Genomic DNA, 27500 nt, shown 5'->3' with positions numbered 1-27500 from the left:
CAGACCAATCATTCGACTCATCAGACTCAGATGACTCTGTTCTTCAGACGAATCATTCTGACTCAGAAGACTCTGTTCATGAGTTCATACGACTCATTCAGACTCAGATGACTCTGTTCTTCAGACGAATCATTCTGAGTTAGACCACTCCATTAATGAGTTCATACGACTCATTCAGACTCAGATGACTCTGTTCTTCAGACGAATCATTCTGACTCAAATAACTCTGCTCTTCAGATGAATCATTCGACTCATTCAGACTCAGACGACTCTGTTCTTCAGACGAATCATTCGACTCATTCAGACTCAGATGACTCTGTTCTTCAGACGAAAAATTCGACTCATTCAGACGCAGAAGACTCTTTTCTTCAGACTAATCATTCAGACTCAGACGACTCTGTTCATGAGTTCATACGACTCATTCAGACTCAGATGACTCTGTTCTTCAGACAAATCATTCAGACTCAGACGACTCCGTTAATGAGTTCATACGACTCATTCAGACTCAGATGACTCTGTTCTTCAGATGAATCAATCGACTCAGATGACTCTGTTCTTCAGACGAATCATTCAGACTCAGAAGACTCTGTTCATGAGTTCATACGACTCATTCAGACTCAGATGACTCTGTTCTTCAGATGAATCAATTGACTCATTCAGACTCAGATGACTCTGTTCTTCAGACGAATCATTCGACTCATTCAGACTCAGACGACTCTGTTCATGAGTTCATACGACTCATTCAGACTCAGACAACTCTGTTCATGAGTTCATACGACTCATTCAGACTCAGACGACTCTGTTCATGAGTTCATAAGACTCATTCAGATTCAGACGACTCCGTTAATGAGTTCATATGACTCATTCAGACTCAGACGACTCTGTTCATGAGTTCATATGACTCATTCAGACTCAGATGACTCTGTTCATGAGTTCATAAGACTCATTCAGATTAAGACGACTCCGTTAATGAGTTCATATGACGCATTCAGACTCAGACGACTCTCTGTTCATAAGTTCATATGACTCATTCAGACTCTGATGACCCTGTTCATGAGTTCATGCGTCTCAGGAAGACTCAGGCAACTCAGTTCATGAGTTTATAAGACTCATTCAGACTCAGACGACTCATTCAGATTCAGACGACTCATTCAGACTCAGACGACTCTGTTCATGAGTTCATAAGACTCATTCAGATTAAGACGACTCCGTTAATGAGTTCATATGACTCATTCAGACTCAGACGACTCTGTTCATGAGTTCATACGTCTCATTAAGACTCAGGCAACTCAGTTCATGAGTTTATAAGACTCATTCAGACTCAGACGACTCATTCAGATTCATAAGACTCATTCAGACTCAGACGACTCTTTTCTTCAGACTCAGACGACTCCGTTCATGAGTTCATACGACTCAATCAGACTCATGAGGAACGATTTGTGTGTTCACTACTAATGCACTTCAAGAAAATCTCATATCTATAGCTTTATTTTTTTATTCCTTTCTTTCTTCATTCTCTCTCTCTCTCTCTCTCTCTCTGGAGTGCTTGTAAAGGGTTTTTCTGTCTCTCAGATGTTTAGTCTGAAGCGCTGAGTTCTTGTCAACAGTTTGAAGAGACTCGAGACGGTAAAAGCTTTGCTGAGACTGTTTGCTGTAAATGACTGATTTATGATCAGAAGAACTGCAGTATTCACTGTATTTAACTCAACTTCATAATGATGTTGAAACTAAATCTCTCAGCTCAAAAAACTCAAGCTCCAAAATTTGATCTAGATCATAGATGAAGTTGTATTGAAAGATGATCTAAAGGACCGAGACGTTATACTACTGAAACGGTCATGTGATCATTGGGTAATCATTTACTCTCTCTCTCCTTCAATGACCTTCATCTGTGTCCTGATGTAAACACTCTATTTCACTAGTTTAAGATTAGAAATGATGATAATTATTGAAACTGCGTGTGATTCTCTGTCGTGATTCATGAATTGGTCACTAGTGAACTCTTGATTCATGAACTGAAGATTCGCTCTGTTTTGCTGTCTTGGACGTTAGAGAAGGTTTATAATGGAGTGTGTGAAGCGGAGTGTGTGAAGGTCTTCACACTGTTCACTGGTATTTCACACGCGTCTGTGAGTGTGTTCAGCCGTCGCTCACCGCTGTAAACACTCCTCACGTGTTCACACACACACACACACATCTGTCTCCATCTCAAGAACGACTCGTCATTATGAGACTGTCACACTCTTCAAAATACGGAGGTCATAAAAGAACCGTTTGTGATTTTTCTGATTACACAGAGTTAAAGCAGCGTACTGCAGATGTTTGTGCCTAAAACATGAGCAAATATCTGTCAATAGAGTCTGAAAAAACACTTAATTAACAGGGTAAACAAAATTATTTTTCTGACTCCATTGAATTGACGGATATTTTTTAAGCATAAGCATCAATAAAAGCTTTTATTCATAAAGTTTTAATCATAAACTTGCTTTATTGTGATCAATTTCTCATCTAGTCATTTTGCATTGAATGTTTAGATATTTGTGCTGGAAAACAAGATTGAGGACGAGAAGCTGTGTGTGTGTATGTGTGTGTGTATGTGTGTGTGTGTGTGTGTGTGTGTGTGTGCGTGTGTGTTGGGTGTGTGTGTGTGTGGGGGGGGGGGGGTTAGGGTGTGTGTGTGGGTTAGGGTGTGGGTGTGTGTGTGGGGGGGGGGGGTTAGGGTGTGTGTGTGTGTGTTAGGGTGTGTGTGTGTGTGTGTGTGTGTGTGTGTGTGTGTGTGTGTGTGTGTGTGTGTGTACAGGCGCAGGTCCTTCATCAGATCCGGATACGGCCTGGATCCGGCGGACTGCGGTAAACCTCGGGATAAACAAAGACACTAATATTAGCGTAGACGCCATCCTTCTTATGATGTAACGAGTACATCAGGATTTATGGGAAGTGTTCCCGGTTCCGGCTGATCTGAACTAAGCAGCCTAATATTGAATTATAGAAGTCTATAGAGTGTTATGTGAATGCTAGGTCAAAGAGATGTGTTTTTAGTCTAGATTTGAACTGACAGACTGTGTCTGCTTCCCGGACAATGTTAGGAAGATTGTTCCAGAGTTTTGGTGCTAAATAGGAAAAGGATCTACCGCCAGCAGTCGATTTAGATATTCTAGGTATTATCAACTGGCCAGAACTTTGAGATCGCAATAGACGTGAAGGACTATAATGCGTTAAGAGCTCGCTCAAGTACTGGGGAGATAAACCATTTAGTGCTTTGTAAGTAATCAGCAATATTTTAAAATGTATACGATGTTTAATAGGGAGCCAATGCAGTGTTGACAGAACCGGGCTAATATGGTCGTACTTCCTGGTTCTGGTAAGAACTCTAGCGGCTGCATTTTGAACTAGCTGTAGTTTGTTTATTAAGCGTGCAGGGCAACCACCCATAATAGCATTACAATAATCTAGCCTTGATGTCATGAACGCATGAACTAATTGTTCCGCATTTGTCAATGAGAGCATATGACGTAATTTAGATATATTTTCAAGATGAAAAAATTCAGTTTTACAGACACTAGACACGTGACTTTCAAATGAGAGATTGGTATCAAAGAGTACACCCAGGCTCCTAACTGACGACGAAGACTTAACAGAGCAGCCATCAAGTGTTAGACGGTATTCTAGGTTATTACGTGTGGAAGTTTTTTGTCAAAAAATTAGAATCTGTATTTTCAGAATTAAGTAGTAAGAAATTACTAGTCATCCAATTTTTTATATCAGCTATGCATTCCGTTAATTTTGTGAATTGGTAAGTTTCGTCGGGAAGAAATAGAGCTGAGTATCATCAGCATAACAGTGAAAACTAATGCCATGTTTCCTAATGATATCTCCTAACGGTAGCATGTACAGATTGTGTGTGTGTGTGTGTGTGTGTGTGTGTGTGTGTGTGTGTGTGTGTGTGTGTGTGTGTGTGTGTGTATGTGTGTGTGTGTGTGTGTGTGTGTGTGTGTGTGTGTGTGTGTGTGTGTGTGTGTGTGTGTGAGGGTAGCATGTACAGAGTGAACAGCAACGGTCCTAGCACTGAGCCTTGTGGTACACCATACTGAACTTGTGATCGATAAGACATCTCTTCATTTACTGCTACAAACTGATAGCGGTCAGATAAATATGATTTAAACCATGCTAATGCAATTCCACTAATGCCAACATCATTTTCTAGTCTATTTAAGAGAATGTTGTGGTCAATGGTGTCAAATGCAGCACTAAGATCGAGTAACACTAATAGAGAGATACGACCACGATCGGATGATAAGAGCAAATCATTTGTGACTCTAATGAGAGCTGTCTCAGTGCTATGGTGCGGTCTAAATCCTGACTGGAAATCCTCACACACACCATTTCTTTCTAAAAAGGAACACAGTTGTGAGGATACTGCCTTTTCTAATATCTTTGATAGAAAAGGTAGATTCGAGATCGGCCTGTAATCGACTAATTCTGTAGGATCAAGTCGCGTTTTTTTAACAAGCAGTTTAATCATAGCCAGCTTAAAGGTTTTTGGTACGTATCCTAGAGACAAAGATGAATTAATGATGTTAAGAAGAGGATCTATGACTTCTGGAAGCATCTCTTTCAGTAGTTTAGTCGGTATAGGGTCTAACATACATGTTGTCGATTTAGATGATTTAACAAGTTTAGAAAATTCTTCCTCTCCTATAGCAGTGAATGAATGTAATGTTTCGTCAGTGAGACTACACTGCACTGTCTGATGCGATACTGTAGTAGACGGTTGCATAGTTATAATTTATTTCCTGATATTATCAATCTTGTAAGTAACGAAGTTCATAAAGTCATTACTGCTGTGTTTCTTCAAACTTCTGGGCTTGAAACTTAATTTTTCGTCAGTTTAGCCACTGTTTCAAATAAATACCTCGGGTTTTGTTTATTTTCTTCTAATAGGGTTGAAAAATAAGCAGATCTAGCAGCTTTTAAGGACTCTCTGTACGCAATCATGCTCTCTTTCCATGAAATGCGAAATACCTCTAGTTTAGTTTTCTTCCAGTTTTGCTCCATTTTCCTGGCTGCTCTCTTTAGGGCCTGAGTGTGTGTGTGTGAGTGTGTGTGCTCGCTGTACCACGGCGTTGGACTATTTTCTTTAATCTTCTTTAAGCGCAACGGAGCAACTGTGTCTAAAGTGCTAGAAAAGAGAGAGTTAAAAGTTTCTGTTGCAATATCAAGTTCTTCTACGCTATCTGGGATGCTGAGATGATGATCAAACTGATCAAAGGTGTGTGTGTGTGTGTGTGTGTGTGTGTGTGTGTGTGTGTGTTAACGCCTCTCGTGCCATTCTTCATTTCTGGCAAGCGATCTCTTCTGGATCTTCTGGATCTCTTGTGTATTTTTGTGGAAAACAACCATTGTGTAAAGACATCATTGTCCAATTCCTGCCGCTCACGTCTCCTTTTTCTTCTTCTCCTTCTTCTTCCTCTCCTTCTCCTTCTTCTTCTTCTCCTTCTTCTCCTTCTTCTTCTTCTCCTTCTTCTCCTTCTTCTTCTTCTCCTTCTTCTTCTTCTTCTCCTCCTTCTCCTTCTTCTTCTTCTTCTTCTTCTTCTTCTTCTCCTTCTTCTTCTCCTTCTTCTCCTTCTCCTTCTTCTTCTTCTCCTTCTTCTCCTCCTTCTCCTTCTTCTTCTTCTTCTTCTCCTTCTTCTCCTTCTTCTCCTTCCTCTTCTTCCCCTTTCTCCTTCTTCTCCTCCTCCTCCTTCTCCTTCTTCTTCTTCTTCTCCTTCTTCTCCTCCTCCTCCTTCTCCTTCTTCTCCTCTTTCTCCTTCTTCTCCTTCTTCTTCTCCTTCTCCTCCTCCCCCTTCTCCTTCATGTTCTCCTCCTTCTCCTTCTTCTCCTCCTCCTCCTTCTCCTCGTTCTTCTTCTCCTACTCCTTCTCATTCTCCTCCTCTTTCTCCTTCTTCTCCTGCTTCTTCTCCTCCTTCTCCCCCTCCTTCTTCTTCTTCTCCTCCTCCTCCTTCTCCTCCTCCTTCTCCTTCTCCTCCTCCTCTTTTTCCTTCTCCTCCTCCTCCTTCTTCTCCTCCTCCTTGTTCTCCTCCTTCTTCTTCTCCTCCTTCTCCTATTTGTTCTCCTCCTGCTCCTTCTTCTCTTCCTCCTCCTTCTCCTTCTTGTTCTCCTCCTCCTTCTTCTCCTCATCCTTCTCCTTCTTATTCTCCTCCTCCTTCTTCTCCTCCTCCTTCTCCTTCTTGTTCTCCTCCTCCTTCTTCTCCTCCTACTCCTTCTTGTTCTCCCGCTCCTCCTCCTTCTTGTTCTCCTCCTGCTCCTTCTTCTCCTCCTCCTCCTTCTGGTTCTTGTTCTCCTCCTCCTTCTCCGTCTTCTCCTCCTCTTTCTCCTTCTCCTCCTCCTCCTTCTTTTCCTTCTCCTTCTTTTCCTCCTCCTTCTCCTTCTTCTCCTTCTCCTTCTTCTCCTCCTCCTTCTCCTTCTCCTCCTCCTTCTCCTTCTTGTTCTCCTCCTCCTCCTTTTTCTCCTCCTACTCCTTCTTGTTCTCCTCCTCCTCCTCCTTCTCCTCCTACTTCTTCTCCTCCTCCTCCTTCTTGTTCTCCTCCTCCTCCTTCTCCTCCTCCTACTTCTTCTCCTCCTCCTCCTACTTCTTCTCCTCCTCCTCCTTCTTGTTCTCCTCCTCCTCCTTCTTCTCCTCCTCCTCCTTCTCCTTCTTGTTCTCCTCCTCCTTCTTCTCCTCCTTCTTCTTCTCCTCCTCCTTCTTCTCCTTCTCCTCCTCCTCTTTTTCCTTCTCCTTCTCCTCCTCCTCTTTTTCCTTCTCCTCCTCCACCTCTTTTTCCTTCTCCTCCTCCTCTTTTTCCTTCTCCTCCTCCTCCTTCTCCTCCTTCTTCTCCTTCTCCTCCTCCTCCTTCTCCTTCTCCTTCTTGTTCTCCTCCTTCTCCTTCTCCACCTCCACTTTTTCCTTCTCCTTCTCCTCCTTCTTCTCCTTCTCCTCCTCCTTCTTCTCCTCCTTCTTCTTCTCCTCCTCCTTCTTCTCCTTCTCCTCCTCCTCTTTTTCCTTCTCCTCCTCCTCTTTTTCCTTCTCCTCCTTCTCCTCCTCCTTCTTCTCCTCCTCCTTCTCCTCCTCCTCCTTCTCCTTCTCCTTCTTGTTCTCCTCCTTCTTCTCCTTCTCCACCTCCTCTTTTTCCTTCTCCTCCTCCTCCTTCTTCTCCTCCTCCTTCTCCTCCTCCTTCTTCTCCTCCTCCTTCTTCTCTTCCTCCTCCTTCTTCTCCTCCTTCTCCTCCTCATTCTTCTCCTCCTCCTCCTTTTTCTTCTCCTCCTCCTTCTTCTCCTCTTCCTCTCAGGCGTTCGTGCTGTCGGAGGATCAGCTGAGGAATCTGCTGCTGGAGTGTGAAGATGAATCTGTCGGGAACATCTCCACGTGTGTCCCCAGCGCAGATCTGACGGAGTGAGCTGATAACACCAAGAAAAGGACATTAAATATGAAGAAAATTTTCTTCTGTTTTATATTTTGCATAATGCTTTTATAGTTGCACAATAAGCACATGAAAGTGTGTTTGTCATTGTGTGTTTGATCTGTTTGCCAGCGTCAGTATCTCAGTCAGACTGAAGAACAGATGTAAAAGAACGTAAGTGGAAGAAAAATAAAATGTTCCTTTTCAAAAATCAAACCAATATGTCTTTTTATTCATGTCATGAGCTTTTGATTAAACCCCCTAAAAAATGTATGGATCAAATCCATCTGAACAGTCTGACCTTCTTCTTTTCTTTCTTCAGAAATGGGTTATTTGAGAACCCGAGATAACCCTGTGTTGTGGCTTATCAACATCACATTCAGCATTAAATTGATCAAAAATGACACGATTTCTAATTCAAATAAATTCTTCAAAATATTCATCAAAGAATCCTGAAATATAAAATGTATGAATACATGTTTGATGGTTTCCTCATAAATATGAAGCAGCACAACTGTTTTCAACATTGATAATAATCATAAATGTTTCTTGAGCATCAAATCATCATATTATACTGATTTCTGAAGGATCATGTGACACTGAAGACTGGAGTAATGATGCTGAAAATTCAGCTTTGATCACAGGAATAAATTACACTTTACTATATATTCACATAAAATATGTAGTAATATATAATAATAGTATTAATAGTATTTTTATAAATGCAGCCTTGATGCTCTTCGTCATTTTTGACAGAAACATTTTGTTTAGGAAATATCATCAAAATGAAACTTGTTTAGGTTTATGGCTTTGATTTTCTTGCAGTTTTAGAGTAAAATGTGTTTTTTAAAATATATATTTCATAAAAAAAAGTTTACGTTAATTAAGTTAAATTTTAAAACTTTTTAAAAAGTGAAAACTTTTTTCACTTCAGCAATAATCTGCCGAATGTCGTCTTTGAAAAGAGATCAAACTTCAGTCTGTGCTTTAAAGCGTTCAAGATTTACCAGTTTAAGCTGGAAATTTATTTTCAGCTCTAAGCTCAAAAAGTGAATAAATGCATTATAAATACAGCGTAAATATAATTTAGTACCATAAAATCCCCTACAAATACTAAATATTTAATTAAAAACATTATCAAACTAAAATATATTGCAATCATTTAATTGAAATAAAACAAAACAAAAATCGGTCATTTTTGACCGGCCCACGAGAGCACCAGAGAGTTAAAAAATCGTACAATATCCAGAGATGAAATAGTAAATGTAAAATCTTGTAGACTGAGTGTAAAGTGAGACTCAGAATGTGAATGTGGTGTCGTGTTCATATGGACGTGTTCCAGCGACTCCGACATTCCCAGCATTCCTGACCTTGAAGGTGAACCGTGTGTGTGTGGATAAATGAGCCCAGGATTTCATGTGAAAGATTGAGAGGATAAGAACACTCTTTTGACCAAATTAGCGTTATTGTACAGTAACCATAAACCAAACCACAGCCATAAACAGTAGAATTAAAATCCACTGGATTTCTAGAGATTTTCTGAGATTTATAGTGTAAAATCAGGCCTTCTGACTGTATATTTAAGATGAACACGTCATGGGAAGATGATTCTGGAGTTTAAAGTTACCATGACCCGCTAAAAAGAAAAGCACTTCATTGTTATTTTTACTCAAAGTATTTATTGTGATTTTACAAAATTATTGATAAGAATTTAACAACATTATTGAATAAAACTGGTAACATTACTGACATTGAAGCATCCATAAAAAACAAAGAAAATCCTCATCAGTGTGCAAACAGTTTATACAAATTCTTCCAATGTCAGGTTACAGTTCATTATAAATTATTTAAATAGCATATATCTACACATATGACATTAAAATAGAAAAAAAAAACATTACCAATAACTTACTTTAAAAAAGACATCAATTAGGCACAAACTATTTATATTAACAACTTTCCATTCATTTCTACTGGGGCATCTCGTCTTTAAAAAAAAGTGGTATTATTTACAGAAGAAATGTTTCACTACATACAGTAGCTCTAAAACAAAACAAACCTGACTTATAAATGGCACTAATATCATTTGTAATTTTAGTTGAGTTCAATTATAGAACAGTGAGGTAATATTTGCGTTTCCATCTTATTTCGTTGATATTAATTGACCTCCTCCTGGCCTGAAGGAAACGCTCTCAAAGCTCCAGTTGTTCTCTTTGTTTGTTTCAGGAATAAGTGGCTCTGAGATGAGTTCTCATGCATCCATCTCCTCTCAACACAATAAATAAATCACAGAAGTGCGCCTCTGTAATATCTCCACTTCCTTTTTCATTTATGCTTGTTTAGAACCACAAAAGTCACAAAGATCCTTCTAGCCCTGAGAAAGACTCCACTCTATAAACAGTGAAATTAAGACTCTTTGGTCCTGATTGAAAGCAGAAGGGGGCGTTTATGGAAAAACAAGCCTGAATCATTGAGTCCTGAAGATCTGGACGTCTCAATGACAAACGTTCATGCAGAAGAACATGCTTTCACGAAGTCCGTCGATCCTGTGCATCGACAGTTCCTCCTGTGGGATCTCAATCAATCCAGGAGAAGCTTTTACTTCAGTTCATAAGCGACTCCTTTCTGTCACGATCACAGTCCACAGCAGATCCCAGGTGACGTCACAGAAGAGCTTCTTTACCCACCAAATGATAAGAAACTGACCGAGACTCCCATTGAGATTCGAGGAAATCGATGAAATGAAAGATGAATTCTCGATCTGCTTCTGTGGATTGACAGTTTTTGTCCTCTGCATTCGGTCCTTGATCCCACCACAGAAGAGAGTTATAACACACAACACATTTAAACCGACAGAAAACAACAGATAGGGGGCCATCCTTCGGGAAAACAATGATGGGGTCGTTATACATCTGCAAGAAAGTGGAAAAAACACTCATGAGCTTTGCTAGAACAACAATTAAGAGCAATATTATTCTTTAAAGGTGACATGCGTCTTTTCACAAGATGTAATATAAATCTATGGTGTCCCCAGAATGTGAAATTTCAGCTCAAAATACCAGATCATTTATTATTGCTTGTCAAATTTGCCGTGCCGTTTTTGTGTGTGTCCCTTTAAATGCAAATGAGCTGCAGCTCCGCCTCCGTTCAGAAGAGGGCGGAGTCTTTACACAAGCTTCAGAAACTCCGGCAATAACAAAACAGGCCAATCTCACTCATCCAGAATCCCAGAATAACCATGAGCGAGTGCAGCCTTACTCAGGGACTCAGGAAAAGTTTCTGAATGTTAGTGGAGACATTTATGTAGTTGTTGTGGAGATACATTGATCATCTGATCATCTCATCATCATGTTGAACTTCTACACAAGTGTCCACAGTTCCTGAGGTGTTTATAAGACAGCGGTGACATGTTCTGGTCAATAGTGTTCAGTGCTCGTCTGTGCTCAACGACAGAACAATTTCAGACTTTGCTGGATCTTCTGCCGTTGCGTTAGAACTGGTCACTGTTGGCGCTCGAGAAACCGAATGTCGGCTGGTGTGTGTAAACGTGCAGATTAAGAGCCGGTAATATTATAAACGTGCAGATTAAGAGCCGGTGATATTATAAACGTGCAGATTAAGAACCGGTAATATTATAAAAGTGCAGATTAAGGGCCGTTAATATTATAATAAGATCCTTTTCATACGTCATAACAAATTTTTTGACATGCTTGCACAGAAAGACTCACCAAAACAAAGTTACTGGGTTTTACTTTTCACGTTTTCTCGATTAGTAGATACACCAGGGACCCTTTTATAGCACTTAAACACGGAAAACGTCAGATTTTCATGATATTTTCCCTTTAAACCCATCCAAATAAGTTACCTCTGCATTCGTATTTGAGGTCTGAGAAGTAAATCATCTCTTGAGAGAAGACAAAGAGGCCAAGTCTTCCTCCAGCGTATGTCATGTCATGAATGCTTCCTGAATCAGCCATGACTTTCTTGCCCTCATACATGATAACTCTGGAAAGAAACAAAAGAAGAGGAGTGAGTAAAGCTGCTTTAGCTGTTGGTTAGTAACCAAGACCAATCTTGATCTAAGTTAATCCACACTTACCTGATGTGTCCGGTTTTGGGTCTGTGGATCAGGTGCCATCTGTAGGCAGTGAAATCCTTCCAGCCAATTTTCTTGGGGTCGTGCCAAAGGGTGCGCACCTGCAAACGGTCCCAAATAAGATGACCTTCATTTAAAAAAAACAAAAATCACTTGAACATTCAGCCTGAGAATGATACATACTTGTCCTTCGGTGTCTCCGGTGTGCCACAAAGCGTTCCTCAGATGTTCGCCCGGTCCCGTAGTGGAGTTCACTACTTTAATGGACAGTCCAGAGTAACCCTGGGCTTTGGTTGGCGTATAAGACCAGTAGGTCTGTGTGATCTGTTTCCACATCACCACATAGAAACGTGAGCTGGATTGGTAGCCAAACACAAACCCGGCATAGTCGTCGTCACGGTCCGTGTTGATGAAGAACGTGCCGCTGAAATCCACGGCATTGAACTCATCATAACCTGAGGAACAAGAAGAAGTACATTAAAGGAGGAGTTCACTTCAGAATTAAAATGTCCTGATAATTTACTCTCCCCCACATCATCCAAGATGTTTATGTGTTTCTTTCTTCAGTTGTACAGAAATGAAGGTTTTTGAGGAAAAAATTCCAGGATTTTCCCCATACAGGGACTTCAATGGAGTCCAACGGCTTCAAAGTCTCGACACGATCCCAGCCGAGGTCGGTGCCGACAGCCTCGTGTGCAAGTGCGTTGACATGTAGTGCTGTTGCGGTTCGGGTGACCCGAGTTCGAGTCCCGGCTCGTGGACCTTTCCCGATCCCGTCCCCCTCTCTCTTTCCAACCTCACTTCCTGTCTAGCTACTATCCTACCCTAATGAAAAGGCAAAAAACGCCCAAAAATAAAATCTTACAAAATTTAAAAAAAAAACGATCCCAGCCGAGGATAAGAGTATGATCTATACATACCATCGCTCATTGAAGAAAGAAACACATGAACATCTTGGATGACGTTGGGGAGAGTAAACTCTGAAGTGAGCTCCTCCTTTAACGCATTGAAGTATTTGAACGTGTTCATCATGAGCCAGTGTCTCTCGTCTCTCAACCACTTACCGACAGCAATGCCGGGATCACAGTTGACGGTCTGCAGAAGCTCTTTGCCCTGGTGACGGACGACCCAGTGGGGGTCAATTTGGGAAGTTCCTGTGGGATCAAGGGGAACCATCTGGAATCTGCGGAAATCTGTTTCACTAATGGCAAAGTTCTCCGGGCAAACATCATAAATATCTGGCACATTATCTTGGTCAAAGTCGTCCTTGCAAACGTCACCTCGGCCATCACCTGGACAGGAGAACAGAAGGTTATTCTTGCACGAATTTGTATTATTCAGAAGATGAACAGAAATCCACGCCAGTGTGTTCGACTCACCGTCCGAATCCAGCTGATCTGGGTTGAAGGCGAGTCTGCAGTTGTCTTTGTCGTCAGGTACGCCATCATTGTCATCGTCATGATCGCAGGCGTCTCCTTTGCCGTCCTTGTCGTGGTCGGCCTGGTTGGAGTTGGGGATGTAGGGGCAGTTGTCAAGGTTGTTCTGATGTCCATCCTCATCGATGTCTTGGTTGCTGTCACACTTGTCTCCAATGTTGTCAGAGTCAGCGTCAATCTGTGACATGACATCGATTAATGTCAAGTCACATTTATTAATATAGCGCTTTTTACAATACAGAGGGTTTCAAAGCAGCTTTACAGAGATAACAGGAAAATAATGCAACAAAGTTTGTTTCTAGAAGAAAATAGCGTCACAGTCCAGCTTAAGTAAGTTCAGTGATGGTTCATTTTTTTTGTAAAAAAGTTATTAATTTAGTTCATTTATATATATATATATAGCCGCTCTGGAGAAAACCATGATGTCATCGTCCAGCTCAGTTCAGTTCTCATGTAATGGTGTCAATGCAGCAGATCAATAATATTGTTGAATATTAAATGAAATGTCCCCAACTAAGCAAGCCGAAAGCCAATGGCAACAACGGTAAAAATGCAAAGCCTTCATCATCTGCTTGTTCATGCTTGCACACACACCTGGTCAGGGTTGTGCTCCAGCGGGCAGTTGTCACAGTGGTCACCGACTCCATCCCGGTCGGTATCTCTCTGGTCAGTGTTGTACACATATGGACAATTGTCCTTCTCATTCAGAATGCCTGGAGAAATCAATTCCAGTGTCACACCAATGATTCCTTACAATGGTTTCTATGTCCTTCCTGAGTCCCAGGCTATGAAAGATTCATGACGTGTGACTCACCATCTCCATCGATGTCTATGGCACACGCATCACCCTCGCCATTGTTGTCGGTGTCGGTCTGTTCTGGATTACTGTCGTACGGGCAGTTATCGCATCGGTCGCCAACTTGATCTTGGTCCTGGTCGTACTGTCTTGGGTTGAAAATGAACGGGCAATTGTCCTGGTTCAAAACAATAAGATCCAGCCAAGTCAGAGATGAAAACAGAAAGACAGAAAAACATCTGGATCCGTTCTCTACCTCCCCGGCAATTTTATAAATACATCCGCAAAGCACTTAACAAAATGAATGTCTTAAGCGATATGCCATAGACGTGATGGTTTGGGACACAGCTGTGCAGAAATCCAGCATTTGGCTGCCAGACGCTGAGCGTTTGGCTGAATTATGGATGTTAAACCAAGGGATCCAGCAAGGCTGGACAGAAGCCACCACAAAACGCTTTATTTATTTGCTATTGGCAACGTTTCTTTCTCTTTTTTGTTCACTCTGTTCTTTCTTTTCTTGTAACATGGTATCTCTAAATGCTTTTGCAGAAGAAGAATGTGTTTACGACTTACCCCATCATCAGGGATCCCATCATTGTCATCATCACTGTCACAAGCATCTCCAGTTCCATCTTTGTCATAGTCTTCTTGCCCAGAGTTCGGAAGGTCAGGACAGTTGTCCTAAAATACGAGATGCTTTGATGAAGATTTTATAACCTTGTTGTATAACGGGATATGGTAAGGAATTGGCCGCGTACCTTCTTGCAGTGGTAGGTGGCGTTTTCCACACAGAGGAGGTCCGTGTTTGGCCAGCCGTCCAGGTCTGGGTCTTCTCCACAGATGTAACCGTTACCAGCATAGCCTGGTTTACATTCGCAGCGGTGCATGATGTCAGAGAAGATTCCCAGGTAGATGCAGTTGGCATTCTTATTACAGTCATGGCTACTGTCCTCACATGGGTTTCTGGGTGTGCAGACCTGTAAGAAATTCGAGTTTATGGAGGTTAGCACTTCATGAAACTAGAACTGTCCCTTCTCATTGTTGACATTGTTCTAGACTGCTCTAACCTGTTTATTGGCAATGGCTTGCTCTGTTCCACGGCCGAAGGGTTGTTGTCCGGAGTAGCGCGGTGGGCAGGGCAGGCAGTTGTAGCCCGGGTCTGTGTTCTCACACTGATGGACTCCATTAAGCACAAAACAGGCATCGGGAATTTCTTTGCACTGCAGATAGCAAATAATATTTAGAAACACCAGTATCTCCATTTAGAAGTGTCCATCTCATTAGCATGACAGTCTCACCTCATCAATGTCCTGACAGTGGACTCCATCCCCAGTGTATCCAACCGGACACTCGCCGCACATCCAGGAGCCGTCAGGGAAGCTAGTGCATTTGGCGCTGGCGAAGCATGGGTTGGAGAGACATCCATCTGTTCATGATAGTATGGAAGTCTGTTATTTTTGTGCTAAAAGAATCTTTAGCTTGATCCACAAGATGTAATATAAATCTATGGTGTCCCCAGAATGTGTCTGTGAAATTTCAGCTCAAAATACCCGCCAGATCATTTATTATTGCTTGTCAAATTTGCCCCTTTGTGTGTCCCTTTAAATGCAAATGAGGTGCTGTTTCCCGCCCCCATTCAAAAGAGGGCGGAGTCTTTACACGAGCTTCAGAAACTCCAGCAATAACAGAACAGGCCAATCTCACTCATCCAGAATCCCAGAATAACCAGTAGCGAGTGCAGCCTTACGGAGACTCAGGAAGAGTTTCTGAATGTTAGTGGACACATTTATGTAGTTGTTGTGGAGTTACATTGATCATCTCATCATCATGTTCAACTTCTACACAAGTGTCCACAGTTCCTGAGGTGTTTATAAGACAGCGGTGACATGTTTTGGTCAACAGTGTTCAGTGCTCGTCTGTGCTCAACGACAGAACAATTTCATGCTTTGTTTTAACTTTTGCCATTGCGTTTGAACAGGTCACTCCCCACGCTTGCGGAAAACCAAATGTCGGCTGGAGTGTTTAAACGTGCAGATTAAGGGCCGGTAATATTATAATAAGATCCTCTTCGTACGTCAGAAGGGGAGCGCAAAAATTTAATCGGTTTACTTTTTGACATTCTTGCAGAGAAAGTATTAACAAAATAAAGTTACTGGGTTTTACTTTTCACACTTTCTGGGTTGGCAGATGCACAGAGGACCCGATTATAGCACTTAATGTCAGATTTTCATGATATGTCCCCTTTAACAATGAAGCATGTCTCACCAACGGGACACAACTGGGCGTTGCACAACCGGCTTGCTTTGGAGTCACCCAGGCATTCTTTTCCACCGTGTTTGGGAGTGGGGCTGTTGCACAAACGGTGTCTGCGCTGAAGTCCTCCACCACACGTGACGGAGCAAGAGTCCCATGGAGACCAGGGTCCCCAACCTCCATTCACTGAGACACAGAGAAATGCATTGCAGAGTGAGATTGGGATTTCAGGTTAAATGCTGCAAATACTCCAGCGGTTCTGAGGCCGGCACTCACCTGGGCATGACGGCTTCTGGCATGGTTCGGTCTGGCGACCGTCTCCCTCGCAGTCTTTGCCACCCATCTGAGGCGTTGGGGAGTTGCACAGCCGGATGCGAGTGATGACGCCCTCGCCACATGTCACTGAGCAAGAAGACCAGGGAGACCAGTGGCTCCAGCCGCCATTCTGCTTGACTGCAGGAAAACAGGAATAAGTGTAAAACATATGCATGAAACCGGTCCTAAATGACCCGCTCTGAGTGGGATCCCAGACAGCAAGATCCGGCCAGATCCGGCCCACATCCGGTACGTGTGGATTCCACGTGAATCAGATGTGGGCCGAATCTGGGCCAGTGGATTTTTTTAATTAATCATAATTGACATTTATTTTTCAAGCAGGATTAACAATTATATGCTTTTGAAACCTGAAATGTCCCCAAACACTCAGTCAGTCAGTGAATGTCTGAATATAACAAAAGGGGAAATGAAACTAGACAGATATTAAATTAATAAACTCGTGACTTTGAGTAACAAAGTGAAGTAAATCAAGAAATTTCTTCTACCTGGTAACAGAAGGGTTTGCTGGATTATACATATGAAGAACCAATCATATTGTAGAAAAATTATGTAATGTATCATGTCACCTTTGCCATGCTCCTATTCTATAAAAACTGTTGTGTTCTTTTTGCTGGTGTGATTCTCTCTGAAACTGGTCTGAGATCCTACGGCCGAGATTTAAGCATATTCGAAGGCATTGTCTGGAGTCTGTCTAGTTAGTGGAACACTAGAGATCTTATTTCCCAATTGATAGTGTTCATAGGGGTCAAAACATTGACAGACTCAGCCGAAGTCGATTAAGAGGATGAATATCATTGAACGTCGATCAGAAGATGTTTAGATGCGTTGATTAGGAAACGACCCAGGTAAACTCAAGTCCGGTGTGTAGGGGAAAAATCTGCCACAACGCACAGGTCTTACTGGCTCATGTTTCATGCATGATAGTCTGAATATGACCAGTGACAGATGCCAGGTCAGCGTATTGTTCAACTCACATCGTTTGTCGCATTCTTGCGTGTAACAGTCTCTCGTCTGGACGGACGTGCCGTCACAGTTGCTGTTGATTCGGTCACAAGAGCGTCCACGCTGCTGAATGCCTCTTCCACAGGTCACCGAACAATGGGTCCATTCGGACCAGGGCGACCAGCCATCTTCTGCACCGGCATCACTCGCTGGAGGAAGAGATCGGAGAACAGGGACACCACATGAGTTCAACGAGCTCCAAACACTGTTGTGTGTAAATGAGCGGCCAGAACACATTAAAAGTTTCTGTTTCCAGTTAAAACTGTCGTGTAAGTTCATAACTAATGATCTTTGCAATGTAAGTGAATCGATCGAAAATGAATGTTGAGATTTAACAGCTGGACTCACGTGTTCCACAGCGCGGGCAACATTCGCCATCCGGGACAGTGGCGTTGGCGCAGGGCATGAGCGGGCAGGAGATTTCACGACACACAGTGGCCGAGTTCTGTGAAATATTTGAAGCAAGTTTAATGGGACGATCCCAACAGCTGCACATAATGGATGAGAAATAAACATCTCTCTGCTGGCTTTCGTTTTTCAAATAAAAAGTGACCCTTGGAAAATCTTGTGGTGATATAAACTCTGAGCGGGGGAACTCATCTGACCGGACTCACAAAGTGTTTTATTGTGGCCAACATGAGGGTGGAGAATACAGACTGAGTCAGTGGCCACAACCGCACACACACTAACACACACACACACACTAACACACACACACACGATGGTCTCACCGGAAACCAGAGTCAGCGGGTATCACTCAGCAATTAAAACATTCCTGAATCTTTGCCATTTAGATGCGTGTGAAACACAGAACAGACTGAGAGAGCAAGACTTTCAGCACCTGTTTCCGTCCTCCAACACTTTCCACCAGGGCTTTTGACTAAGTTAACCGTCCTTGGTCAAATCTCGTCTGCCCACATAAAGGAGTAGTTCACTTTAAAATGAAAATTAGCCCATGATTTACTCTCCCTCAAGCCATCCTTGTGTATATTACATTCTTCTTTCAGACGAATACAATCTGAGTTATATTAAAAAATATCCTAGCTCTGCCAAGCTTATAATGGCAGTGAAGTGCAGTTTCTGTTTTGAGGTCCATAAAAGTGCATCTATCCATCATAAAAGTGCATCTATCATCATAAAAGTGCATCTATCCATCATAAAAGTGCATCTGTCCATCATAAAAGTGCATCTGTCCATCATGAAAGTGCATCTGTCCATCATAAAAGTGCATCTATCCATCATAAAAGTGCATCTATCATCATAAAAGTGCATCTATCCATCATAAAAGTGCATCTGTCCATCATAAAATGCGTTTTTGCGCATGCGCGTGCGATCTGTGTTTGTGTTTGGAGCTCCGTCGAATTGATTCATTAATCGCTGATTTTCTTCTTTACCACTCATTTATAAACAAGCACTTTCTATTTTTATATCATGTGAACTTATCCTCGACACTATTCCTTATAAAAAACAATCGGATTGCTTTGATATCGCTACTTAGATCCATCTTTCCGAATCTCGGCTACTAGCCTTTAGCCCGCTAGCATTTCACGCGTGGCCTCGCGCCTATCGACCCTCTCATTTTACACCCGTTTGACTGAAAGGATACGTGTTATATCCATCATTTCAGTCCTAAATTAGTAGTGATATTGGTAGTATCACTACTAATTTACTGTTCATCTGTTATAATGGCGAACATATCGGATGTGTGTCTAACGTTACCTCTGAGTGCAGGTGAGGACACATTCGAGCTGGTTTCGGTACGATTGGAGCTGGAGTCGGTGGAGAAACAGATCCGCGTTCTGCTGGTGAAGCAAGCCGAGCTGCGAGATCGGCGATCAACGCTTGAAACATCACGCGCCGATGCTCACAAGTCAGTGGTTAGTAACTTTTTGACTCCGACTTCGTCTACTCCGTGCGTTTCTCTGCCCAGGAGGACGCGATCATCTCTGCCCTCATTCACTCCGGCACCGAGGCAACACCACGGACCCTGGGTGATCCACCAGCGGAAGACACGAGCCAGGACCAGACCAAGGACTTCCCCCCCCCTCCCGGTCTTCGAGATCTCCACCCGGAACCGCTTCTCCCCTCTTCGCGAGCCGGAACGTGACGCCGCCGTGATCATCGGCACTTCCATGGTCCGTCATGTCCGTGCTACCTCAGGTAAGCGTAAGGTGCGCACTCACTGCTTTCCTGGTGCTCGTGTTCTTGATGTCGCTGCACAGATTCCCGAGATCCTGAACGGTGACGAGCGCGTCGGAGCTGTGGTCCTACACGCCGGGACGAACGACATCAGGCTGCGGCAGACGGAGGTTCTGAAGAAGGACTACAGAAGCCTGATCGAGACGGTTCGCAGCACATCGCCTGAAGCAACGATCATCGTGTCTGGACCGCTTCCCACGTACCGACTAGGACAAGAAAGGTTCAGTAGATTATTTGCTCTAAATGAATGGTTAATGTCATGGTGTAATGAACAGAAACTGCTCTTTGTAAATAATTGGAATCTGTTCTGGGAGCGACCTAGGCTCTACCGTGCTGATGGCCTGCACCCCAGCAGAATCGGAGCGGCTGTTCTGTCGGACAACATCTCCAAGACGTTACACACCATATGACTAGTAAGTCAAAGTCCAAATCACAGTCTTTGCTGTCCCAACTTAATTGATATAAGTAGTGTAGAACATTATATAGAAACTGTGTCTATTCCTCGCTTAGTGAGGCCAAACAATAAATCTAGTGTAGGATCTAGCAAAAATCTTATTGTAATTAAACCAGAAAATCTAAATATCAGTGAACAAAAACAATTTCTAAAGCTAGGTCTTCTAAACATTAGATCGCTCACACCTAAGGCGGTTATTGTAAATGAAATGGTCACAGATAATAGTTTCGATGTACTTTGCCTTACTGAAACCTGGCTTAAACCAAATGATTATTTCGGTCTAAATGAGTCTACTCCACCAGGACACTGTTATAAGCATGAGCCCCGTCTGATCGGTCGTGGCGGCGGTGTTGCAACAATCTATAGAGATATTCTTAATGTTACTCAGAAAACAGGTCACAGGTTTAATTCGTTTGAAGTACTTGTGCTAAATGTTACGCTCTTAGATGCAAGAAACAAATCCATATTATCTCTAGCCTTGGCTACCCTATATAGACCTCCAGGGCCCTATGCTGATTTCTTAAAAGAGTTTGCATACTTTCTCTCAGATCTATTGGTCAATGTCGATAAAGCAATAATTGTTGGAGACTTTAACATACACGTAGATAATACAAATGATGCGTTAGGGACTGCGTTTACAGATTTATTAAACTCCTTTGGGGTCACGCAAAACGTCAGTGGTCCCACTCATCGTCTAAATCATACACTAGATTTAATTATATCATATGGAACCAATCCAACTGATATAAATATTATACCGCAAAGTGATGATCTCACTGATCATTACATGGTAACTTGTATAATACGTACTGCTGAAATTTGTCACGTTGCGCAACGTTATCGACCAGGCAGAACAATCCTTCCAACCACTATAGATAGATTCTCAAATAGCTTACCTGATCTATCTCAGCTGCGCAGTGCACCCAAACAAACAGATGAACTAGAGGAAATGACTAGCAGTTTGAGCACCATGTTCTCTAGTACACTAGATATTGTTGCACCAATTAGATTAAAAAAGGTAAGAGAGAAAACTAAAGCACCATGGTACAACAGTGCTACGCATGCAATCAAGAGAGAAACTCGTAACTTAGAGCGTAAATGGAAACAAACTAATTTAGAGGTCTTTAGAATCGCGTGGAAAGACAGTATGTCACGTTATAAAAAGGCTCTAAAAGCAGCAAGAGCTGAGCATCTCCGCAAACTAATAGAAAATAACCAAAATAATCCAAGGTTTTTATTCAACACCGTGGCTAGACTAACAAATAAACAAACATCACCAGAGCAAAATATTCCATTACAGTATAGTAGTAATGATTTTATGAATTACTTCAATGAGAAAATAGAAAGCATCCGAAACACAATTGTAAATATACAATCCTCTATGATGTCTTATGATTCAGCCTCAATTATGGCCCCTCTAGAACAACTACACCGCTTTACAACTATAGGACAGGAAGAGCTAAATAAACTTATCATTGCATCGAAACCAACAACATGTTTATTAGATCCAATACCCACTAAACTACTGAAAGAAGTGTTACCTGTAGTCGAAGAGCCTCTTCTTAATATTATTAACTCGTCTTTATTTTTAGGTCATGTTCCAAAAATATTCAAGCTGGCAGTAATAAAACCTCTCATTAAGAAACCGCAATTAGATCCAAATAACTTAGCAAATTACAGACCCATCTCAAATCTTCCATTTATGTCTAAAATACTAGAAAAAATTGTGTCCGCTCAATTGTGCTCTTTCTTACAAGAAAATGATATCTATGAAAAATTCCAGTCGGGATTCAGACCGCATCATAGCACAGAAACTGCGCTAGTTAAAATTACAAATGATTTACTTTTAGCTTCTGACCAAGGCTGTATCTCAATACTAGTTCTACTCGATCTAAGCGCTGCGTTCGACACTATCGATCATAAAATACTCCTGGATCGACTACAAAACTACACTGGTGTTCAGGGACAGGCATTAAGCTGGTTTAGATCTTACTTATCAGACCGTTACCATTTTGTCTGTCTAAATGGGGAAAAATCAAAGATAACGTCAGTAGACTATGGAGTGCCGCAAGGATCGGTGTTAGGCCCTCTGCTATTCTCAATATATATGCTGCCACTTGGTAATATTATAAGAAAACATGGAATTAATTTCCACTGTTATGCTGATGACACTCAATTATATATCTCATCACGACCAGATGAAAACACTAACTTATCTAAATTGACAGAGTGTCTAAATGATATAAAATGCTGGATGACGTGTAATTTCCTGCTATTAAATTCAGATAAAACGGAGGTACTACTTATTGGTCCAAAAAACTACCCACAAAATCCCTTACAATACAACTTTAATTTAGAAGGATGTCCTGTTACTTTATCCACTACAGTAAAAGACCTGGGTGTTATACTAGACCGCAACTTGACTTTCGAAAATCATATTTCATATATTACAAGAACAGCCTTTTTCCACCTTAGAAACATTGCTAAGCTACGCAACATGCTATCTGTTTCGGATGCAGAAAAGTTAGTTCATGCATTCATGACCTCGAGACTAGATTACTGTAATGCTTTATTAGCTGGCTGTCCTACATCCTCAATCAACAAGCTACAGTTAGTGCAAAATGCAGCTGCTAGAGTTCTTACTAGATCAAGAAAATATGATCATATAACACCTATTTTATCATCTCTACACTGGTTACCTATTAAGTTACGTATCAATTACAAAGTATTCCTACTGACCTATAAAGCCCTAAATGGTTTAGCTCCTGTGTATTTAACAGACCTTCTATCGCCATACAATCCATCGCGCTCTTTAAGATCACTAAATTCGAGGCTTCTGGTCATTCCTAGGATATCTAAGTCCACTAAAGGAGGGAGGGCGTTCGCGCATTTAGCTCCTAAACTCTGGAATAGCCTTCCTGATATTGTACGAGACTCAGACTCGCTGTCCCAGTTTAAAACTAGATTAAAGACGCATCTCTTTAACCAAGCATTCACTTAATGCTTAACCTTTGATACTGCTGAATCAGTTCGAATGCATTAACATTATGAACATCAGCTATGCTAATTATTTCCCATCTGCCTTTCTGCTGTTATCTCGGGACGCTAGTCCCGAGGTAAATAGCGTTCGTCAGCTCCAGTTTGTATCCAGCCTCTCACGGAGACTTCAGATGCCCCAACGCCTGTGAAGAGACGACTCGACGCCTGTGAAGAGACGACTCAAAGCCGGCGATATGTTATGCCATAAATTAATACTTGATTAACTAACTGTATTTTTCTATGTACATTTCCGAAATGCAATTTCTGTAAAGCTGCTTTGAGACAATGTGTATTGTGAAAAGCGCTATACAAATAAATTTGAATTGAATTGAATTGAATAAAAGTGCATCTGTCCATCATAAAAGTGCATCTGTCCATCATAAAAGTGCATCTGTCCATCATGAAAGTGCATCTGTCCATCATGAAAGTGCATCTGTCCATCATAAAAGTGCATCTATCCATCATAAAAGTGCATCTATCATCATAAAAGTGCATCTATCCATCATAGAAGTGCATCTATCCATCATAAAAGTGCATCTGTCCATCATAAAAGTGCATCTGTCCATCATAAAAGTGCATCTGTCCATCATGAAAGTGCATCTGTCCATCATAAAAGTGCATCTATCCATCATAAAAGTGCATCTGTCCATCATAAAAGTGCATCTTTCCATCATAAAAGTGCATCTGTCCATCATAGAAGTGCATCTATCCATCATAAAAGTGCATCTGTCCATCATAAAAGTGCATCTGTCCATCATAAAAGTGCATCTATCCATCATAAAAGTGCATCTGTCCATCATAAAAGTGCATCTATCCATCATAGAAGTGCATCTATCCATCATAAAAGTGCATCTATCCATCATAAAAGTGTATCTGTCCATCATAAAAGTGCATCTATCCATCATAAAAGTGCATCTGTCCATCATAAAAGTGCATCTATCCATCATAAAAGTGCATCTGTCCATCATAAAAGTGCATCTATCCATCATAAAAGTGCATCTGTCCATCATAAAAGTGCATCTGTCCATCATAAAAGTGCATCTATCCATCATAAAAGTGCATCTGTCCATCATAAAAGTGCATCTGTCCAACATAAAAGTGCATCTATCCATCATAAAAGTGCATCTGTCCATCATAAAAGTGCATCTATCCATCATAAAAGTGCATCTGTCCATCATAAAAGTGCATCTATCATCATAAAAGTGCATCTGTCCATCATAAAAGTGCATCTGTCCATCATAAAAGTGCATCTGTCCATCATAAAAGTGCATCTGTCCATCATAGAAGTGCATCTATTCATCATAGAAGTGCATCTATTCATCATAAAAGTGTATCTGTCCATCATAAAAGTGCATCTGTCCATCATAAAAGTGCATCTGTCCATCATAAAAGTGCATCTGTCCATCATAAAAGTGCATCTGTCCATCATAAAAGTGCATCTATCCATCATAGAAGTGCATCTATTCATCATAAAAGTGCATCTGTCCATCATAAAAGTGCATCTATCCATCATAGAAGTGCATCTATCCATCATAAAAGTGCATCTATCCATCATAAAAGTGTATCTGTCCATCATAAAAGTGCATCTATCCATCATAAAAGTGCATCTGTCCATCATAAAAGTGCATCTATCCATCATAAAAGTGCATCTGTCCATCATAAAAGTGCATCTATCCATCATAAAAGTGCATCTGTCCATCATAAAAGTGCATCTGTCCATCATAAAAGTGCATCTATCCATCATAAAAGTGCATCTGTCCATCATAAAAGTGCATCTGTCCAACATAAAAGTGCATCTATCCATCATAAAAGTGCATCTATCCATCATAAAAGTGCATCTGTCCATCATAAAAGTGCATCTGTCCATCATAAAAGTGCATCTATCCATCATAAAAGTGCATCTGTCCATCATAAAAGTGCATCTATCATCATAAAAGTGCATCTGTCCATCATAAAAGTGCATCTGTCCATCATAAAAGTGCATCTGTCCATCATAAAAGTGCATCTGTCCATCATAAAAGTGCATCTGTCCATCATAAAAGTACATCTATCCATCATAAAAGTGCATCTATCCATCATAAAAGTGCATCTGTCCGTCATAAAAGTGCATCTATCCATCATAAAAGTGCATCTGTCCATCATAAAAGTGCATCTGTCCATCATAAAAGTGCATCTATCCATCATAAAAGTGCATCTGTCCATCATAAAAGTGCATCTGTCCATCATAAAAGTGCATCTATCCATCATAAAAGTGCATCTGTCCATCATAAAAGTGCATCTATCCATCATAAAAGTGCATCTGTCCGTCATAAAAGTGCATCTATCCATCATAAAAGTGCATCTATCCATCATAAAAGTGCATCTGTCCATCATAAAAGTGCATCTGTCCATCATAAAAGTGCATCTATCCATCATAAAAGTGTATCTGTCCATCATAAAAGTGCATCTGTCCATCATAAAAGTGCATCTATCCATCATAAAAGTGCATCTGTCCATCATAAAAGTGCATCTATCCATCATAAAAGTGCATCTATCCATCATAAAAGTGCATCTATCCATCATAAAAGTGCATCTGTCCATCATAAAAGTGCATCTGTCCATCATAAAAGTGCATCTGTCCATCATAAAAGTGCATCTATCCATCATAAAAGTGCATCTGATGTTATGATGGATAGATGCACTCTTATGGACTTCAAAGAAGAAACAGCCATTCACTGCCATTATAAAGCTTGGAAGAGTCAGGACATTTTTTTTTATATAACTCTGATTGCATTCGTCTGAAAGAAGAATGTGATTTACACTTAGGATGACTTTGGCTAATTTTCACTTTTGGGGGAAGTATCTCTTTAACCGTCCTCGGTCAAATCTGGTCTGCCCACTAAACCAGCACTAACCAGTATAAAGTGAAAAGCTCAGTTGAAGAGTGAGAGCTGTACCTGACATGTGCAGTGTGTGCAGCTGTCCACCGTCCACTCGGATCTGTCTCTGTAAACAATGCCGTTGTGCAGACAAACGCCTTTGTGGATTTGAATCTGGTTCATTATTAAGTTGTTGTCTGCTGTCTGAATGGCAGGAAAGAGCACAGAGAAACTGTCATTAGAAAGAACTGTAAATTCAAAGTGACTTGAGGAAGAAATATCTGGCATTACAAGAGAAACAGGGTGGAGAGACTCATGCATAAACGTCTCCAGCTGGGTTCCATCCTCACCACTTGGCGCAGCTCGCTTGACAACTGCTTCACCACCACACCGAGTCCCTTGAGCTCCGTGAACATGCTGGTCAGATCGTCGCAGGAGAAGCCACAGATGTCCTGCAGACCTGAGGGAAAGGATTCTGACGTTAATGCCATGAGTCCGTGCCGAAACATCCCATCACAAACACATGAGGATCAGCTGACCTTTAGACTTGTGTCCGGTGTAGTCGGTGCGGATCGCCGGACTCGATCCATTCACCGAGTTCTCAAAGCTCATGACATCTGTGATGAAGGTAGCTGTCAAAATATTAATTGAGGGGTTAAGCTTTAATACAATATACATATTTACATTTTAGTGCTGGGCAACGATTAATCGCATCCAAAATAAAAGCTTGTGTTTACATAATATATGTGTGTGCGCTGTGTATAATTATTTCGTATATATAAATACACACATGTATATAATTAAGAAATTTTTTATATTTATATTTAATATAAATTATGTATATACATGCAAATATTTCTTAAATATATACATGCATATGTGTGTATTTATGTATACTATATAATTATACACAGTACACACATATTATGTAAACACAAACTTTTATTTTGCATGCGATTGATCATTGTCCAGCACTACTTTCTTTTTATTCATTTAAATTTAGGCATTTATTACATTTTATTTTACAAGTTCTTGCTTTCCCTGGGAATCGAACCCATGATCTACTATCGCCATGCTTTATTATTTGAACTTTAGGAAAATCAAATTTGACATTTTTCCAATATTTAATCAATCAAACAAGTGTGTTTTATAGCATTTAACAATCTAATTTTAATTCACATTCACAAAGTTAAGCCACAGTAAAGACTTACAGCTCTCGCATCCTCTGTTGCGTAAAATCGCGTCCAGCGTCGTTCCAAAAACAAACCGCACATTCTGGAGAACTCCCTGGAAAAAATGGGATAAAGGTCAAAAACTGAGACTGACAAGAAAAAAAGTAACACTATATTTCGATGGTCCACTTTAAACATTCTACTAACTATAAGTAACTTTGCAACTACATGTCAATAAACTGTCATTAGAGTATTAGTAGTGTCTCTGCTTAATATCTACTAACACTTTATTTTGATGGTCCCTCAACACTATAAGGAACTTGGCAACTACAACTTATTCTACTAACCCGAACCCGAACATCTAACCATAACCCAACAGTCTACTGACAGTCTACTAATAATAATAATAATAATAGATTTTAT

The 27500-nt window shown here is 41.1% G+C and overlaps 2 protein-coding genes across 4 annotated transcripts in view; one reads left to right on the top strand and one right to left on the bottom strand.

Moving 5' to 3' along the window:
* fsip1 (fibrous sheath interacting protein 1) overlaps positions 1-7652 on the top strand; it is a 34015-nt gene extending 26363 nt beyond the window's left edge. For all 3 annotated transcript variants that reach the window (XM_077221677.1, XM_077221678.1, XM_077221679.1), the window contains exon 13: positions 7326-7652. In XM_077221677.1, the coding sequence (XP_077077792.1) occupies positions 7326-7433 (108 nt within the window). In that variant the 3' untranslated portion in view covers positions 7434-7652. The remainder of the gene's footprint in view (positions 1-7325) is intronic.
* A 1446-nt stretch (positions 7653-9098) lies between these two features.
* The window catches only part of thbs1a (thrombospondin 1a), a 19962-nt gene continuing 1560 nt past the window's right edge, over positions 9099-27500 (bottom strand). The window contains exons 3-22 of the mRNA XM_077221730.1: positions 27117-27192; positions 26445-26537; positions 26256-26365; positions 25984-26109; positions 17704-17800; positions 17328-17504; positions 16294-16470; positions 16030-16203; positions 15063-15190; positions 14832-14984; positions 14523-14741; positions 14338-14445; positions 13783-13942; positions 13563-13681; positions 12912-13146; positions 12597-12824; positions 11716-11987; positions 11536-11633; positions 11302-11441; positions 9099-10348 (exon numbers count right to left, since the gene is read on the bottom strand). Of these exons, the coding sequence (XP_077077845.1) occupies positions 10341-10348; positions 11302-11441; positions 11536-11633; positions 11716-11987; positions 12597-12824; positions 12912-13146; positions 13563-13681; positions 13783-13942; positions 14338-14445; positions 14523-14741; positions 14832-14984; positions 15063-15190; positions 16030-16203; positions 16294-16470; positions 17328-17504; positions 17704-17800; positions 25984-26109; positions 26256-26365; positions 26445-26537; positions 27117-27192 (2898 nt within the window). The 3' untranslated portion in view covers positions 9099-10340. The remainder of the gene's footprint in view (positions 10349-11301; positions 11442-11535; positions 11634-11715; positions 11988-12596; positions 12825-12911; positions 13147-13562; positions 13682-13782; positions 13943-14337; positions 14446-14522; positions 14742-14831; positions 14985-15062; positions 15191-16029; positions 16204-16293; positions 16471-17327; positions 17505-17703; positions 17801-25983; positions 26110-26255; positions 26366-26444; positions 26538-27116; positions 27193-27500) is intronic.

This window comes from Siphateles boraxobius, unplaced genomic scaffold (genome assembly GCF_051911475.1).
Source record: "Siphateles boraxobius isolate OS27281-9 unplaced genomic scaffold, OSU_SipBor_1 85, whole genome shotgun sequence".
NCBI lineage: Eukaryota > Metazoa > Chordata > Actinopteri > Cypriniformes > Leuciscidae > Siphateles > Siphateles boraxobius.
The sequence above is the reverse complement of the archived record's forward strand: the minus strand, read 5'-3'. Positions and strand labels throughout refer to the sequence as shown.